The 18,123-nt window shown below is 32.1% G+C and overlaps 2 protein-coding genes across 17 annotated transcripts in view; one reads left to right on the top strand and one right to left on the bottom strand.

Annotated features, from left to right (window-relative positions):
* The window catches only part of LOC106614173 (probable methyltransferase-like protein 25), a 46,136-nt gene extending 31,165 nt beyond the window's left edge, over positions 1–14,971 (bottom strand). Inside the window, exon 1 of the mRNA XM_070108850.1 lies at positions 14,846–14,971. Coding sequence (XP_069964951.1) covers positions 14,846–14,864 — 19 coding nt within the window. The 5' untranslated portion in view covers positions 14,865–14,971. The remainder of the gene's footprint in view (positions 1–14,845) is intronic.
* LOC106614563 (mitochondrial sodium/calcium exchanger protein) lies at positions 20–17,885 on the top strand. Of its 16 annotated transcripts, none has more exons than XR_011396132.1 (12): positions 2,199–2,328; positions 2,448–2,668; positions 5,497–5,822; positions 6,158–6,232; positions 6,290–6,328; positions 10,644–11,006; positions 11,105–11,202; positions 11,273–11,507; positions 11,561–11,625; positions 11,693–12,022; positions 12,091–12,125; positions 12,182–12,452. XR_011396132.1 is itself a non-coding variant. In XM_070108849.1 (11 exons), the coding sequence occupies exons 1-10, from the start codon at positions 2,290–2,292 to the stop codon at positions 14,748–14,750; spliced, it is 1,485 nt and encodes a 494-aa protein (XP_069964950.1). In that variant the 5' UTR covers positions 2,199–2,289; the 3' UTR covers positions 14,751–14,794; positions 14,859–14,901. The 16 variants fall into 16 exon arrangements, 9 of the variants coding, with proteins under 9 accessions (XP_069964946.1, XP_069964945.1, XP_069964944.1 ...); XR_004977462.2 differs by having other exon boundaries at positions 11,084–11,202; positions 11,693–12,001; XR_004977460.2 differs by having other exon boundaries at positions 11,084–11,202.
* Positions 17,886–18,123: the final 238 nt, after the last annotated feature.

The following is an 18,123-nucleotide window of genomic DNA, read 5'->3' as shown; positions in this document are numbered from 1 at the left end:
TTATACGTACATTAGTTTATTCGCCCTGCTGTAAAATGTGTAGATAGCATACATAGGCTAGTATTTACTTGCGTGCCGCATTAGATGGTAGCTGAAATATTAGAGCTCGAACAAACGTTCTATTCGAAAGAAATATTTTTTTACGAATAAACTACTTTTAATTTTATTTAAAACAACTTAAAAGCTGGTATAGTATAGAAATAGCGAAAGTTAATTGGATTATTAATGAGCTTTTTATTAATAATGTAGATAATCATTATATCGGTTATTTGTATAAATGTAATATAAACACGCACATGTATGTATATGTGTATAAAAAGTGCAAATATCTAATAATCCGTCGTTATATAAGTGAGCCACCAGTGCTGTTTACTCACGATTTGTAAATATGCAAATCAAGGGATTACTTTTTAAAAATGTTTATACTTGAAAACAAAAAACAAAATGCTAACTAATTTCAATTTTTACGACAGGCGTATCCGAAAATAATAGATCCGATGACCGTGTGGAATAAGAAGAGGTATGTAAACAAATATATATACATTTATGTACTCTAGCTGTAATGAAAACGGTGAAAACTGCAACGTACATACTAATGTATAATAATGTGTTAACACCGCTATTGCAGAAGGCTACAAAAGCCAAGCTACTTGATAACAACAGATAACAACTCTGAATTTACATTTTTGGGAAGCACTGTTCAAAATATTTGGCAGAGAATGTAGATATTATATATTTTACAGAGAATGTAGATCTAATAACGGTGCATCTGTGAGCCTAAAATTGATTAAATCAGGTAAAGACTTGCCCTAGCACCCATATAACTAATATCAGAATTTTCAAACTTCCGGTTGACTTTACTTCTTATACTATATTTTGGCGATGGTATATGAGGCACCTTAATTAAAGACAGAGAACGTATTTTTCTGTAAATAATATGTAGTAACGTCAAACATAGATAAAATCGGGTCAATACTACCCATATTTCCTATGGCTTTATACCGTATATATTGATCCATGAGTAAGATATCTTAGAAAAGTTAACTGCACATATAATATTGGATATACTCGTACTATAGTTTAATGTCGAAAGTATGTGAAAAGAAAAATGCACATGTATGAGTATAATAACAAAGTACGCATGGAAATCATCGCATAATCGCGCATTTACTCTGGGGTGTCCAAAATCGATCGGGGCTGATCGAAATCAGTTTTACGCTTTGCTTTGGACCCTCAAGGTCCACTTTGCAGGCACTCTAAACAATGAAAATAGTAAAATAATGAAATAGTTCTCATTAGATGACCAACGATATAGATACTATAATTTAATATAAATCTCATGCTTAATATCATCATAATGGCTAATTTACAACGAATTGCAAGATAATATTACTTGTGCTTGTGTTAAAAGGTTATTCAAACAAATTTTTCACGGTACACTAAACTGTATATAAAATCAAGTGTCAGGAGAGCAAGGAGCTTCGTAATATATAATATTATATAAAAAGCCTTCTCCGAATCTCATTTAATGATACAATTGCACAGATGTCAAGCGATGTGTCAAACTTAATTAATCAGTATATTAATTTGAACTGTCAAAAGTCATCTCAGCAAACCTTTTATTTAGTCCTCTAATAGATGTAAATGATAAGTATAACCTAAAATTAAATCTTCATGTGTTTTTTATTTCTTCTTTAAATACTTTTTCGACTGGTAATGTTTTTAGGTATTGTCTTTTAAACTGTTGCAACATATTACAGAGCTATACATACATATATATGAATCCTATATGTACAAATCTCCGCCCGTCTGTCCGTATAAGCGATAAAAATTGGGACATCTCTCGACATCTGAGTACACCTGTTCCACGACACTCTGAAGATAGATGAAAATTACACCAAAATAACGTTAATTCAATATTAAATTTCGTACCAAGGATGACTAAGGGCATCTATGTTCTCACCCTTTAATAAGTTTAATAAAAATATCTCACAAACTACTAAAGCAATATCAACCAAGCTTGTGGGAAACGTTTCTCTCGAGCATTTCATCTAACAATATGAAACCATACCCACTCTCTATATACTACTTGTATTATTATGCTTGAAACTACAAAAAAGGAAAGCGTCAGAGTAAACTTTTTCACCCCAGTAATCACTTATTTCAATTTCATTTCAGATTTTTTGATATTCTTCTATTTCGTTATAATTATTTGAATTCGGTTAACTTTCAATTTGTTTTATTATATAAATATAAACCTACTATATATGTTAGTATAAATTATACACGATGCGTGAAGAAGGACTTCTTGCCTCAGTCTCGAATCTTGTAAGTGAAAAGTTTTGCAGTAAATGGAATATAAGTACGTTTAGTAAAAACAATATATACATTTGTACATATATATGTTATTATAGTTTAAGAATTTACTAAATAATAAACTATTGTAGCCAAGTTGCAGCGTGGTTCAAATGTTGGAGTACGATGAACGTTGCGCTTATGTACGTGAAACAACAACGTGCAGTCGTATGGGCAATTTCGGAAATTATATAGAAATCCTCTACTGCCAATTGAAACCACACAATGATACCGAACAAATTTTATGCTCTTTTCTTCTAATGACTATATGCATACTAATATATATTGTGTTGGGATGTACAGTTGAAAATATGTATGTAATTCTAAGTACTTATATCTTTAATCAATCCAAGTGAAATTTCCTCAGCACAAGGAACTATGTATAATACAGTATTAAAGCTATACTCTAGTTGTACACCTAAAACTAAACAATTAAACGATATATATATATAATTAAACGATATATATATATATGGATGAAACTGACCAGAATGACGAGACGAACTAATTTTCGGCGTTCGTTTTTCCGTGTAAAAATTGTTATAACTACTTGTAAGTCGCAAATCATGCTACAACTCTTTAATTTGGTAGGTACTGGTACTTGGTCTTAATACCATACACATATCTCGTTAACTATTAAAGCTATATCCACAAAACTTATTGAAATTTTCTTCATACAGTGCGAAAATTAATAAAATCAGTGCGATGCCTGCTTAACGAGAAACTTCAGAAAGTTTAAATTTAAATATGAAGATAGGACACCAAGTCTGCAAGATTTTTTAAGAAAATTAAATTTGCATAATTTTTTCTATACTATAGCTTGGGGTTGAAAATGGAAGAAATCCATCTATGAATTATCCTAGCTCCAATCTTTTAACTTCGATTCAAATACACGCACAACTATTTCAGGCCTAAAATGACATGATTAATTAGGAGCAATATTACTTGTACTTACTATCTCTGGCCAATTCGGATTGCAAGTCATTGTAACAAAAAGCGATGGCTTGTCGAAGTGCTGAACAATTGACATTGCATTTAAGTAATTTTGATACATGTTTTTCGGAGGCGAAATCACTTTACGACGTAAGCTAACATCTCCTATTTGATTCGTTTGAAAATAATATGAATGATATCAAAGGTTACTTCCACTTCAATGTGTTGAAATTTAATGTGCAACACGCAGACAGAGAGATTTTGATTAGCATCATGTCATCCGGTAGTAAAAATTAATTATATCGGTATGCACCTTCCCATAGTCCTATAATATAAGTTAATAGGATACCTAATACAATTGTGATCTATTCACAATATTGTCGAATAACGAATATTAATACTATATGAAACATATTTTAATATAACGTTTGCCAACACTTGGAAGTATTTTCTAGCCTTTGATTCTTTAAAATTACTAGAGTATATATAGTGTTCAGCTACAACCGAACTTGGTCTTCCTTACTTGTCTTTTATACTTTTTAATTGATGTACTAACTATCAACAAATTTACTCTGAAACAAATATTTCGCTTGGAGTGTTTTAATGATTGTCATATGTATTGTGATCTCAGAACAGTTCTCAAATCTTGACTACCTGATTACCACTGTCTAATTCTTAAACCAAAACGAGTTTATACAATGCGGTCAGCAACAAAAAAAAAACTATGATACCCTTCACAGGAGCATTTCTTAAAGCATCGGAATACATTTTGCTGGTTCTTTCTAGCCATGTTAGGGTTACCTTATAAGAAAAAACGATCTTCATCTTGATTTCGATCGATCAGTTTGAATGGCAGCTATATAATAATCCGATGTGAACAAGTTGGTTACATTACCCTGAACAGTATTCTATGGCAAATTCATGAAGATAATTTATAGAAAAGGACGAGTGCGAAATTTCAGATCGATATCACAAAAACTGAGGAACTAGCTCGCGTATATACAGACAGACGGGCATTGCTAAATTGACTCGGCTAATCACGCTGTTCATCTACATATACCATATATATATATAAATTTTACAGGGTCTCGGACGGTTTCTTCTAGGTATTTAAGTAAGTTTAATATACCGACCTTTTGTTATCACGTACAATAATCGTGCTTAGAAGTTTCACTTCTATCGACGCATGATGGAATAATAAAACTGAGGTGATAGTATTTAAATAAAATTATTCAAGAATATTTTATTAAATTATTAGTATATGTATACAATTAATGAGCTTATGTGTACTTATGAAGAGAAAACATCATAGGAATAGTTCCCTATATATAAAATCTCAATAGCTACCGAGTATAAATGGCAGTGCTTTATTCATGTTAATATATATAATATACATAATCCTATATCTATTTCATTCAGCATTTTGGGAGAGGGAATTCCGAAAATCTGTTCATTATTCACATTTCGAGTGCACCATTCTTAGATCAATGATTGCATGTATTTATGTATATGCTTATATAAGTACATATTTATGGGTCGGCTTTAGTATACCGTCCCAGGCTTTCTTTCAGTTCAATTACAAAAGATGTCGATAAAGTAACACTGGTTATTTAACATTTTGCAACCATTTTGTTATTGTCAAAATTAGTAAAATTGAAGAATGATTTAAATATTGAAATAAAGCTATTTTTGCAGCATCTAATATAAAAATAATCTAAAAACGAATTAGTGAAGTGATATAAAAGCGGACAATATAAGTGTATAATTCATTTTTAATCGCAAAAATACGTAATTGAATTAGTTGAAATTTTCAACTTTAAACTTAAATATATTCTTGATCTGGAGGATCTCCTCTATCCGCCCATACCCATTTTATCCCCGAAAGCCTGGGACGGTATACTAAAGTTTTCCCATATTTATAATACATACTTATATAAATACATGCAAGTACGCCTATAAGTATATTGGAACTGTCTGTATAAGAAGACATACTTAGTACATGGCTAAATCGGTCGTCCAGTAGTACATATACATATACTGAGTGGGGACAAGTCATATAAAATTTTTAGAAACGTCATTATACTACCAACATCTCAGTGGTTTATTCCATCATGATATAAATAAAAAAAACAATTTTCTCATACCCATAAAAAAGTAAATGTACACATATCTTAATTTTTGATGTATAAATACGTTTTCATTGTACAGTTTTTGTCCTGCTTTGAAAGTCGTATCAAAAATGTTGGGCCTTAATGAAAATTTAGCTGGTGTTACATTACTAGCGTTTGGCAATGGATCACCCGATCTGATTGGCACATTCTCAAATTTAGACGGGGCTGGTCCTATGTTCCCAGATTTGTTTGGAGCTGGTGTATATGTGGTACTCCTAGTTGCAGGCCTGATTTTCGTGTTTTATCCCTTTGAAATACAATGGCATAATGTTTTAAGAGATGCGTGTTTTTTAAGTTTCGGAATCATATGCGTTGATTACTGTTGCGTATCGGATGGAGTTGTCACACGCACTGAGTCTGTATGTAAGTAAAAGTCCAACAAACCAGAATTAGGATATAACCAAATTAATTAATTTCAAAGTTTGCCACTTCTATAACTACAGTAGTAGAAGTACAGTCTCGCAAAAGTTAACTCGAAGAAGTAAAATGCTCGACTAAGTTAATCGAGTTTCGGTGTTCACATACAGCTAAAAAGTTAACTTTTAATTTATTGAAATAAAAAATTCAATTACCTTTGAAACGTTTTGGTTAACTTTTTCGAGATTCTACTGTACTTGCATATATTTATATAAATATATAAATGTAAATTATATCACCACAACTCTCATTTCAAACTTCTTCTATGCAAATTTCTTTAGTGATAATGTCGGTGTATATATTGTATCTTATGGTAATATTTATCGAACTGTTTTTACTCAAACAAACTGTTAAATGTAAGTATATTTTAATAAAATTCGAGCATAACAATCATTTGATTTATCTTTTCATAGTGTTGCAATCAAAACTTAAGGACAGAAAGTACGCCACAGGTAATATTTCCTTGCCAATGTTGTAGTAAATATCGAATTTACATAAAAAAAATTTTCCTTTTCTGTTTGCATGTATGTAAGTTAGTTATATTTAGGTACATATACATGAAAACGGAAAAAAAGTAAAGTTTGATAAACAAGTTGTTCATAAGAAGCTGCACATTTCATAGAAAATAGGATTATGTAAAAAAAAGAGTTATGCAAATATTAATATGAATTATCAGATATAAGGATCAATTATTCTAGTATTGATTAAAATAATTACTTTTTGGTTTTCCAACAAATTTATGATGATAGATATACATATGTAATTTTTCTTCTCAAGTCTTTTGAAATATTTTTTAATTTATACTTAACCATGAATCAAAGCTAAGGGTATTTAAAGAATTCGTTCAAAATATTTTTCATTTTAAGCATTTAACACGCATTCTGATCGCAATGATCGCAGTTATATAAAATTTATTAAAACTTTAAAATAACCTGGAAAATCGTTTTTCGTTCATTCGAGTATAGTATATCTAAATTATTACATATAAAAATGATCAGGATGACGAGTTGAAATTCGTGTGACCAGTTGTCCGTCCGTCTGTCCGTGGAAGCGATAACTTAGTAAATATTAGGATACTTTGTTGAAATTCGCTACATATATATGTTCCTTAGCACCCAAGTGAGGTCGGTATTGTATTTGAATGAAAACCATTAAAGTGCCAGAACTAAGCACTTAATTAAGATACAAAACTGTAAATTAGTACAGAATCCCGTCTTTTAAATGGTTAAATGTATATATCTTATAAAACGCTAAAGCTTTCTCAACCAAACTCACTGACAAGAAGTCTTTTTAGCACTTTTTCATAGGCTGTGAAAATGGGTAAAATCAGATAATAACCATTCCCACTCCTCATCATTTGGCGAAATCGGATGACAGCCACGCCTACTTCCCATATAACAAACTCACTTTCCAGTATACAAATGAATATCAGTATCAGAATCAAACTTTGCACAAATAGTGCCCTCAAGCTATTTCATCTTACGACCAAAATTTGTCGAAATCGGACTATAACTTTTGAAAGAGACACAAAATATGAGGGCTCCAGTGCATATGGCTAATTTTTTGCTAAACATATCGGTCAACCAGTGAGGTCTTGTATTGAAATTCGGGGAGAATATTTTTGTAATGACAGCTCGCCCTTGTGCCAGTTAGTGAACGACCCAATAATATATAAATGATCAAGATGACACGACGAGTTGAAATCCGGTTGACTGTCTGTCCGTACACGCTGTAACTTGAGTGAAAATGAAGATATCTTAATGAAACTTAGTACACATGTTCCTTGATAGTGTAGATGGGCGTAATCGGCCCACTGCCACGACTACAAAATGTCAATAATCGAAAACTTATGAATTGCCAAGCCGTCAATTATTATACAAAATTGTAATTTGGTACAACGAATCACATTAAGGAGGGGTACCTGTGGTTTAAGATGTGGACGTGACCCCGCCGCACAATAGGTTTAATGTATATCTCTTCCAAACCAATCAAGCTGCATCACCAAAATTTGCTACTACTAAAAGTGCGATAACTCACTAACTGAACATGTCAGAGACATTAAATGTCACACATAAGATGGTACGATTGAGCTTTATTTATATAAGTATTCCATGTGATTCTTGAACTTTGCGGTATACAAGTACAAATCAAGCACCAATAACTATATCGGTACACAATTTTGCGCAAATAGTGCCTTTGAGGTATGCCATCTCAAGTTTAAAAATTGTCAAAAACCAATAATAACTCTTCAACTCAGATACCGAATATGTGGACTCCAGTGCCTATGGCTGATTTTTTACCGAAAAAATCAGTCAAATGTGACATACATATATAAATAAATTTCGGAGAGAATACTTTTCTAATAATTGTATGTGTGTCAAAAATACTTGTATTGAAAAAGGTTGAATCGTATCAATACTGTCCTTAGCCCCCATATATCTAATAGACATATTTTCACACTTTCCGACTGACTTTATACCGCATATATCAAATAAATCGGGTAAAAACTTGCCCCAATATAACTAATATCAGATTTTCAAATATCCGGTTGACTTTATACCGTATATATCGGTCAATATGAAAGGTATATTAACAAAATTACCTGAGCGAATAATGTTGGATATACCAAAGTTTAATGTTAAATATTGTGAAATTAATCTACGAATTACCCCGACTCCTATATACTACATGATTTTCGTTATTCTAACAAACCAAATGCCGAGTATGCCGGTCGGTGTGTAAGTCATATATTTTTAAATTGCTTGAAAATACGTTCTCGAGTATACCTGAGCATTGTCAAAATTTATTGCAACAAGGCCATACGTTTGATCTGACTTTAAACCGTTTAAGTTGGTCAAAATAACGAAACTATGTGGACAAATTTTCCTAAAAATTATGTGGTTTAGCGCTGAATATGTAAGGAATTGGTGTAGACCTTGGTCTAAACCTGCCCCTAATATAATGAATTCCAATTCTGTGCTGTCCCGCTGTCGTTTTCCACATCAACTCAATATATTAAATTAAGCCTCTTTGGATCAGTTTATATCAAATATTTCCCATTTGAAGATAATTTTTATGTCACGAAGTAAAATATGGCCTATGACCTATCGAATAATTGAATTTTGAATTCTTTCGCAACATTTTTTAGTATAAAGTTTTGCCAACACCTGAAAGTATTTCCCCGGCTTTCATCCAGTTGCAAGAGTATAAAATATTCGGTTACACCCAAGCTTAGCCCTTCCTTACTTGTTTTATATAAAGATTTGGAAAAACTTGAAGCTGTTTCCCGGCTTTGATCCTTTCAAGTTGTAAAAGTATAAATTGTTCGTTTACCCTCGAACTTAGCCCTTCCTTAGTTGTTTATATAATATTATAACAAAATTAATCGAGCTTTAGTCGCCAAAAACACGTATGTGGCAAAATATGGAAAATATGTGTTCAAAGGAAAAGGTGAATTTTGAATTTTTTTGAACAGTACTTATTTATTCATCAATATCTATTTTGCCATTATAATACACTTGTGTGCCATCAGCTCTTTCTTCGATTCTGACTTGATCTCATCAATTGTCGCAAAACGCTTTTCTTCCATTGGTTTCTTCAGTTTTGTGAATAGGAAAAGTCGCAGGAAGCCAAATCTGGTGAATACGATGGTTGAGACATTATTACGGTATTGTTTTTGGCCAAAAAATCACGATTAAGCATTGAAGTGTGAGCTGGTGCATTATCGTAATGCAGAATCCACGATTAGTTTTTCCACAATTCCGTTCGTTTGAGCAGTATTGCTTCACGCAAACGTTGCATAACTTCCTTGTAGTATTCCTTATTAACTGTACGGCCTTTGGAGGGAACTCATAATGCACCACACCATTGTAATCAGAGAATACAGTGAGCAAAACCTTCACATTTGATTGAACTTTGCGTGCCTTTTTCGCCACGTTATACCCACGTTTCGTCACCACTTACGATCAGTTTGAGCAAACCCGGATCGTTGTTGAAGTCATTCACTCCTGAAAGATACTATTGCGACATTGCTTTTGCTCAAAATTTAGTCAAAAATCGAAGAGAACACAAAAACGTAACTAACCTTTTCTGTTGTCAAAAGCAAACTACTAATCGAAATTGTCTCCTAATGCAAACACATGATAAACATACATATGTGTTCGATTATAACAAAAACAAAATATCGAATGTACACAGCCCGCGAAAAATCAAAATTCCCCTTTTTCTTTGAAAACCCCTCATATACATAGGTACATACATATAAAATTTAGCAGGTATAAGTATTATATTGGTTACGAAAGTAGAATAGAAGATGATCAGTAATGATTGAAATACTAATGTTTTCACTATGGTGTTTTAATGGATTTTCGAGTACAAGAAATCTGCAGTTATTGTTTAGTTTTAAAAGCTAGTTAACGATCACTAAGAAGTGATTAATACAACAAATGCATATAAATTTTATTTATAATTAAACGAGTATTTCTCTTCCCGATAAGTTAATAATCCAGATCGGGAGAGTACGAACACGCAATTTATTAACAGTTCATACAACTCGTTATTTCAGAATAAATTTATTAAAAATTATAATACTACTGTTATGAGCTAAATTTCGTGCTATTATCAATACCCATAAATAATTAAGACAAAGAACTACATATCTTTAATATAAAACTCACTTTTTGTCGTCAAGGTTATTTTGACGGTAAAGATACCATTGTATTAGGAGAGTTTTTTTCTAAACATACATATGTTACTTACTCATATTAGCGGCAAATCTTGCGAAATTGGAACAATTACGAGCGGAGGCCGGCATAGAAATTATTGATCGTACCTCACGATTATCAATAGATGTAAATAGAACACGAACAATGTCTTTTGATGCAATTTTGAATAAACCCAATAAGGATCTTATGAAACAATTTTTTGAGTCTCTTAACCCCATACAAAAAGAAGAATGGTTAGAGAGTGGGATTGCAGGAAAGGTTTATATTGTCATTACGGCACCGGTTCTTTTTGTTTTACAAGTATTTATACCAGTCGTTGACTATGAGAAGGAACGTCATGGATGGTCAAAACTGTTGAACTCAATCCAAATTCCTTGGGTACCAATGATGCTAATATATACATTATGTAAGTACTTGCCATAACTTAACTCTCACTTGTAATATTCTATGTATTCAGTTAGCTAACCTTTGTTTAATCCACAGTTGATAATTTGTTCATATTAGGTATACCGCTGTATTGCTATACATTATTGATTACAGTCCCCATCACTATTTATATGCTATATACAACGCGAACAGACATTCCGCCTAATTATCACCACGTTAGTTTCCCAAAATTTATATTTCATTAATTTGTATGAATATACCTTTTAAACAACTTTACCACTATAGATCACAGCGTTATATGGTGTTGTTTGTTCAATTTTAATAATTTACTATTCCGCAAGTGAATCGGTTGAAATATTGCGAGTGATTGGTATTGTGACCAATAGAAGCAACTCATTTCTCGGATGCACTTTACAAGCTTGGGGAAACAGTATTGGTGATTTGGTATCAACTATAGCTTTGGCACGTCACGGGTATCCGAGAATGGGCTATGCTGCTTGCTTTGGTGGTCCATTTTTCAGTAATAATACTAATGTCTTCAGTTTTTCGTTTATAACTAATTTCATTTTTCAGATTCTATTTCCTCATTTGGTGGAGTTTTCATATATGAAACATTTCGCTCTGAAACCCCTATTTTTGTAAGTATATACCTTCTATTACTTAAGTGCGTATGTACATTTCATATTAAAAAGTGAATCATTTAAGGTCCCTCAAGGTAGTTTGGGCGAAAATTGTGTCGTTTTTCAATTTATAGCAACTATATCAGTGTTAATATGGGCAACATTAACAAATTTCTCAGCTCGCCGTAGCATTGGTGTTTTTAACTTCATTCTATATGCAATATTTCTAGTCTTCGTTTTTTTGGGAGAATTGGAAATAATAGAAACTTTCGCGCCCGAAAATGAAGAAGAAATAATAGATGAGTGAAATTAACATATGTAGCACTGAAAATTTGGTGTCAATATTCTGGATTAAATATGCCCTAATTAACAATTACCTTATTCATCATAATTGGTACTCTATCTTTCTAAATGAGTAAATTATCAAAATTTTATCATACTTGTATTATATATATAATTAATTGTCTCCTATTCTCATGGCAGATATGACCGATATCAAAATATTAAAATTTGGATTGGTATTATTATTTAACTTATAATTATTAAATATCATTTTCACGATGTTCAATACCAGTTAGGAGCCGGTGACGCATTTTTGTTACCGAATAGGAGCTTTTAAAGTACAACACCAGCAAATTATATATATCTCAAGTATTGACGGATACCATATAGTACAAACTTAGTCTGAGAGCACTCAAATCGAATTAACATTGTATTAAACACAGTATTTTTAAGTAATTTTGTTAAAAATTTGGCTGAAAAGAGTTCATAAATTTTTAGTACAATATTATATCACATTATAATTTACACGTTAATTAAATGTTAATATTTCACACACTACTGTACTGAATATGCATTTTTACATATCCGGAACGAATGTGCAGCGCAGGACCGCTATCTGATCGAATTGAACGTGGCATGTAGGGTCGTTGTTGTTTCGAAAGATGTTTAGAAGCGAAGATCCAATCCTTTTTTGCGATGACATCATGTGGGGTGTGATCGAGTATGATGTGATTGTGAGTGGTGTTCTTAGGCATGGTATATTTTATTAGGGTATACCAGTTTTTAACGGGTAGAGTCGTGTGAAAGATTTAGCTCTAAGTCGAAGATGCTTAGGAGAGGTGACTTGCACCATTGGGCGATATAGTAAGCACATTAAAAAAAATTTATTGAGTTTATGGTGAAATATGTCAAATTTTCCAGAGACAATGTGAGATGGTTCCAGGTAACAATAGAATTTACCAAGGTAAGAAATCCAAATCAAATCTAAATCTACTAACGAAAGGCACCTCCGAGGTATCCGCGGTATTAATTGGACTTGGATTGGTAATTCAAATGTACTTCATTCAAATATGTGTATATGTACTAGCAAATATGGCATTGATGCGGTTATGGTATACGAGGTACGTTAAGAAAATAACGGGAATTTAAAATTTTAAATTTCGCGAGTTTGGAGAGCCCAACTGTCAAATTTTTTTATTATATTGATATACATGCACCTAAAGTATGATACAATTTTCAGCTGTATTCATTGCGGTTTTTATGAGCTTTGCGATTTTCGTTTGTTGAATTCTTGGCCGAAAACAATACTGTAACGATGCCCCAGCCTCCATATTCGCCAGACATGGCCCCGTGTAACGTTTTCCTGTTTCCAAAACTAAAGAGAACCTTGAAGGGTCGTCGTTTTACAAGCATAGATGACGTGAACTGAAGGCTATCCGAACAATCGAGTTTGGGAAGTTGGTTTCGACGATTGGAAGAAGCGCTGGCATAAGTGCATAATATTGAATACGGACTATTCCCGTGATTTTTTGAACTCACATCGTACATTAAATACTATTATAATAAACTATTCAATACAGAGATTGTACTTGAGGTTTAATTTTGATAATAATTGGTACAAATATTTGTCAATGGAAAAAAGAAACAATTTTCAATTTGGCATTTCACTCACAATTATTATTATTATTATTTTATTTATACCCTGAATAGAGTATATTAAGTTTGCCACGATGTATGTAACTCCCAGAAGGAAACTTCTGATCAGCGTGATGAGCTGAGTCGATTTAGCTATGCCCGTCTGTCTGTATATACGCGAACTAGTCCTTCAGTTATTCATTTGTGGGAACCGCTGATATCGAACCACTTTAGCATATAGCTGCCATACAAACTGAACGATCGGAATCAAGCGCTTACATAGACAATTTTTTAATTTGACGAGATATCTTCGCGAAATTTGGTATAGGCTATCTCCGAAGAAATTGTTCAGATCGGACCACTATAGCATATAGCTGCCATACAAACTAACCGATCGAAATCAAGTTCTTGTAAGGATTCTCTTGTATTTGTAAAGGGTGTAACCGAAGTTAACGTTTTTTCTTGTTTATTTTTGGAATTTTGAACATATACTTATGTTTAAAAATATATATTTTTTTATTGTAAATTGTTTTAATTTTAACATAATTGAGTTGGATCAAACCGGACACAGTGTGCAACATTTTACTCCGGAAAAAACGTGCCACCTAATTTTAATATTTATTGATGTATATGAACCTTCAAAACAAGTGCTTTATATAAAATTGTTTTCAATTGATCTTTTTTCTTTTTTTCACTAAGCGCAATCAATTGTCGATGAAAATTTATACTTTCAAATTACAAATGCAAATGAGGATAATATATAATATAACATATCCTCTAGACATATACATTATATAATAGAGTATATTATATTTTATGTGTTACATACCATTATTACCTGTAAAAGTATAGCCTGTGTTTACTGGATTTAATTGTTTCATTTTATATTGATAAACTCCATCAATTCAATACTTCTTCAAGAATATTTGCAAAGATCTTATAGAAAACAGCAAACTTTTCGTTCGCCACTTCGAGTTTAACTTGAATATTTTACCTCTTTATGAATCCATGAAAATTGGTGTGAATACTATTATGTTTGCTTTCATATATTCTAACATATTAGAAGTTTTTGGTCATTAATAAAATTTTATGTTTTAATATTTATGGGAAAATAGAAAGCGATAGTCGCTTACTTAAACATGTACATACATTTTTATATAGCTAAATAAAAGATATCATATTCCGAAGCGGTTACTAAACAACCAAATTTTATTTACTTGCAGTAATAACAACGATAAGAAACGTTCATTTTCTGAATCGGATTTAACAGGTAATAAAATAAAAATCTGTTTATTTTTACAAAGTATACAACACTACATACCGTTTTTTAATAGATCCATATAGGCTCCCCAGTCGATTTTGCGTCAAACATCCACATGAGTATATTTCCATAGACGATTTAAATATTTTCAAAAGAAAGAAGTATCTACCGGGTAAATACAATTTACTGAAATTTTATATAATAAAACAGAAGTTTTAATAATAAGTATGTTGTATTTTTAAGTATGAAACAGAGTAAAATCTGTCGGATTACTTTAAATCTATTTTAAATAATATTACAATATTTGCTTAACTACAAGTATACATTGATATCAATATTCTCCATATTCAGGCTTCCACACTAAAAGCAATATATACCCACAAAAAAGTGATGAATCAGGGCTTCCATTTAAATCCTTTGAAACCGAATACAGTTGGCAATTCAAAAGGCGATATTTTAATTTGAAGCCAAGTATTTTAAGACAATCTACATCTTTACATTTAGAAGGATTGATGCAAAAGAAATCTGAACATCAGGAGCAATTCAAACCATATACACTTGAAGACTACAAATTGTGAGTAGAAATGAAAGAATTATCGATAGTAAAACGGTAGTGATTCACTATTTATTTTGTCATCAATTTAAAAAATTTAAATTTGCATAAGAGAATGATTGTATGTGTTAATAAGGAAGGTGTATAATTGAATTAACCTATTAAAAAGTTTACCAACTGTCGCAGGCACACAAAAGGACATGATTATTTCTTTTAGCAAATGTAAACCAAATATACTTGTACTGTAGACCTCTTAGAACCAAAGTACAACGAACAAATTCAAATGTAGAATTTTTTCAGTTAACAATACGGTGGTCAAAGATTTTATATACACACATATGTATCCAAAAATATATGTATGTTAGTCCTATTATTGATAATGATATGACTGAAAACATCGACTTAATTGGGTTTCTACGTATAACAATACAAATATTATTATACTAATCATAAAGATTCGTCTGATTGGAGACGATTACGGGTGACTCACAGGGGTTGAGGTTAAACGGTCAGAGAGAGATGAGATAAACTGTACTTTAAAGCTCTTAAACATGGATGGCGTATGGTTCAGCGCATAGTGTATATCGGACTCTTAACAACTGTAATTAATTTTTTAGTACCCATAAGAATAAGTAGGTGGTAGAATTGCATGTTCGATAAAAATCCACTGAGCATCTATGTGCATTGGTATTGTTAAATTATGTTATTTAGGAAGATGAGTTTCACCTGTCTATAGGCTACCACTAAGTAGGTAGATAACGAATAGCAATTTAGCAACAATGGTTAAATAATTAACAACAGACGGACTCTGTGAATTTACCTACTTCTGCAATATTCCTTATGAATCTTATGTGTAAAAGATATTTGTACGTATTTCACTTATTTTTAAGGTCCCGTGGCAGCGTTATTAAAAAGGCAGAAAATTTGTGTATGAATGGAATTATTAATATGGAACCAGAATATCGTTCATCTTATATTTCTTATCCAATGGTTAACCGCACCTCAAAAATTTTACCTCGAGAAGCTTTTCGTCTCTTTTCCGACCCTACGGATGAGAACCCTCATCCAAAAGAGAAAAAGAACAATATCAGTAAGAAACTTAAGGCTGATAAAATTACTGGTAAATACTGTCTACAACAAATTTGCGTTGAAACGAAATATAACACTGTCCCATCTGAATATAAGCAACAGTTCGTGCGATTCCCTATTGAAAAGGCATGCTCAATTCCACAAATAAGTCACCTGAAAATACAAGGTGAATTTGATGGTGTGCCCGAATATAAAGACAGTTTTAAAATCTACGAAACCTACTTAAAGAGCGCACCCATTAAAAAAGTCGATAATTTGCGAACGCCTGGTGCTCAAGAAGTTGATGTCGGAAAAAATGCGATTTTAAAAATTCCAGAAAATCGCGCGAATTTAACAGATCCAACAGAAATTGTATCAAAGGAAAAATTACTTAAAATCGAAAATCATATAAATCTATGTGGTCAATGTTCAAAAGATCTACCAGAATATTATGAAAGCTTCCGAGATCCTCAGGTCAAGCAGATGCCTGAACGTAGCAAGTGCCGTGAACCATTTTTACGACTTAAAGGTAAAATTGAATTTAATCCTGAATATAGAAACACTTTTTTGGATTTCCCTCGTTCACGCCCCGTTATTCGAAAACCAGCTTCCACATTACGCTTGTCAAACTCATCAAATACATTAAAAGGGACAACTATGAAAAATCACAAACAGCCAATACGTCCAAAATTAGAATCATGTTCAACAAATGTACACCCAAACAATGAAAACCCGCCCTCAGATATCATCATAACACCGGAATATCGTCGTGCCAACTATCAGTATCAGATGCGTGAACGGACGCCCATAAGGAATCTAAACGAGGAAAAGAGTGGTGATTTTGAAGTGGGTCGTGAATCTAAAACCAAATTTGCATCGATTATGACAGAACGAAAAAGCTCTCTTCTTTCGACGGATATGACTGGTAAGCAGAAGGGACGTATTTCGTGTAATCGACAAAATTCCACTGAGCGTCAACAAGGAGCAGGTTCGGAAAGCGTGGTCGCTTGTGAAACGAAAAATGCCCCAAAATTTGGTAGACGTGCTTCCGTACTTCGTAATTCAGCGTATTTCAGGCCTTCTGTTTCTGATCAGGCAACTGGCGATAACTCCTTTGTCGTGTTGAATGAACCTCATAAGCAGTCTCCCTGGACGAAAAATTCGTGGTATGAATCATAAACATTGTTTAATAACAACAACTTTTATGAAATATAAGTGTCTTAAAAAACATAAAGTTGAGAAAAGTTTCAATTAAATGATTTATGGATTCACAAAAAATCTGAAAATAGTATATTATTATTGTACACAAACATAATATAAAAAAGAAAAAGGTGTCAGTTGCTTATGCTCTCGTTTTGGCAGTCTTGTTTCGACCATGATTTGTAAAAATTATTATTTATTTTTCCTCTCTGGTAAACTTATTTTTAGGATTTACATATATGTGTAATAAAGATGTTTATGTTATTACGCTCAATGAAATTATATAGTAATTATTAATTCCAACCGTGCAACACCTACATATGAATATAATAAACTCTTTTTAAGACTTCCAAGATATTATCTACCTCATGGGGTTATTCAAACGGCAATTACATTATATGTATATAAGTACAATACCCTAAAAATTGTTTTTGTTATTTCACTCCGTAAGCCCACTTAATTTTCTTTATAAATTAAATGACACCCCCAGGAAATAATTCGGTGACTTATTTACAGT

Source organism: Bactrocera oleae, chromosome 4 (assembly GCF_042242935.1).
Source record: "Bactrocera oleae isolate idBacOlea1 chromosome 4, idBacOlea1, whole genome shotgun sequence".
Lineage (NCBI taxonomy): Eukaryota > Metazoa > Arthropoda > Insecta > Diptera > Tephritidae > Bactrocera > Bactrocera oleae.
The sequence above is the reverse complement of the archived record's forward strand: the minus strand, read 5'-3'. Positions and strand labels throughout refer to the sequence as shown.

Excerpts from the sequence above, each read along its gene's own strand:
- LOC106614563 (XM_070108844.1), top strand. The coding sequence starts at position 498 with ATGACCGTGTGGAATAAGAAGAG. Across the intron at positions 521-2,178 it reads ACCGTGTGGAATAAGAAGAG|ATTTTTTGATATTCTTCTAT; the intron begins GTATGTAAACAA and ends ATTTCATTTCAG. Across the intron at positions 14,958-15,136 it reads AAGAAAGAAGTATCTACCGG|GCTTCCACACTAAAAGCAAT; the intron begins GTAAATACAATT and ends CTCCATATTCAG.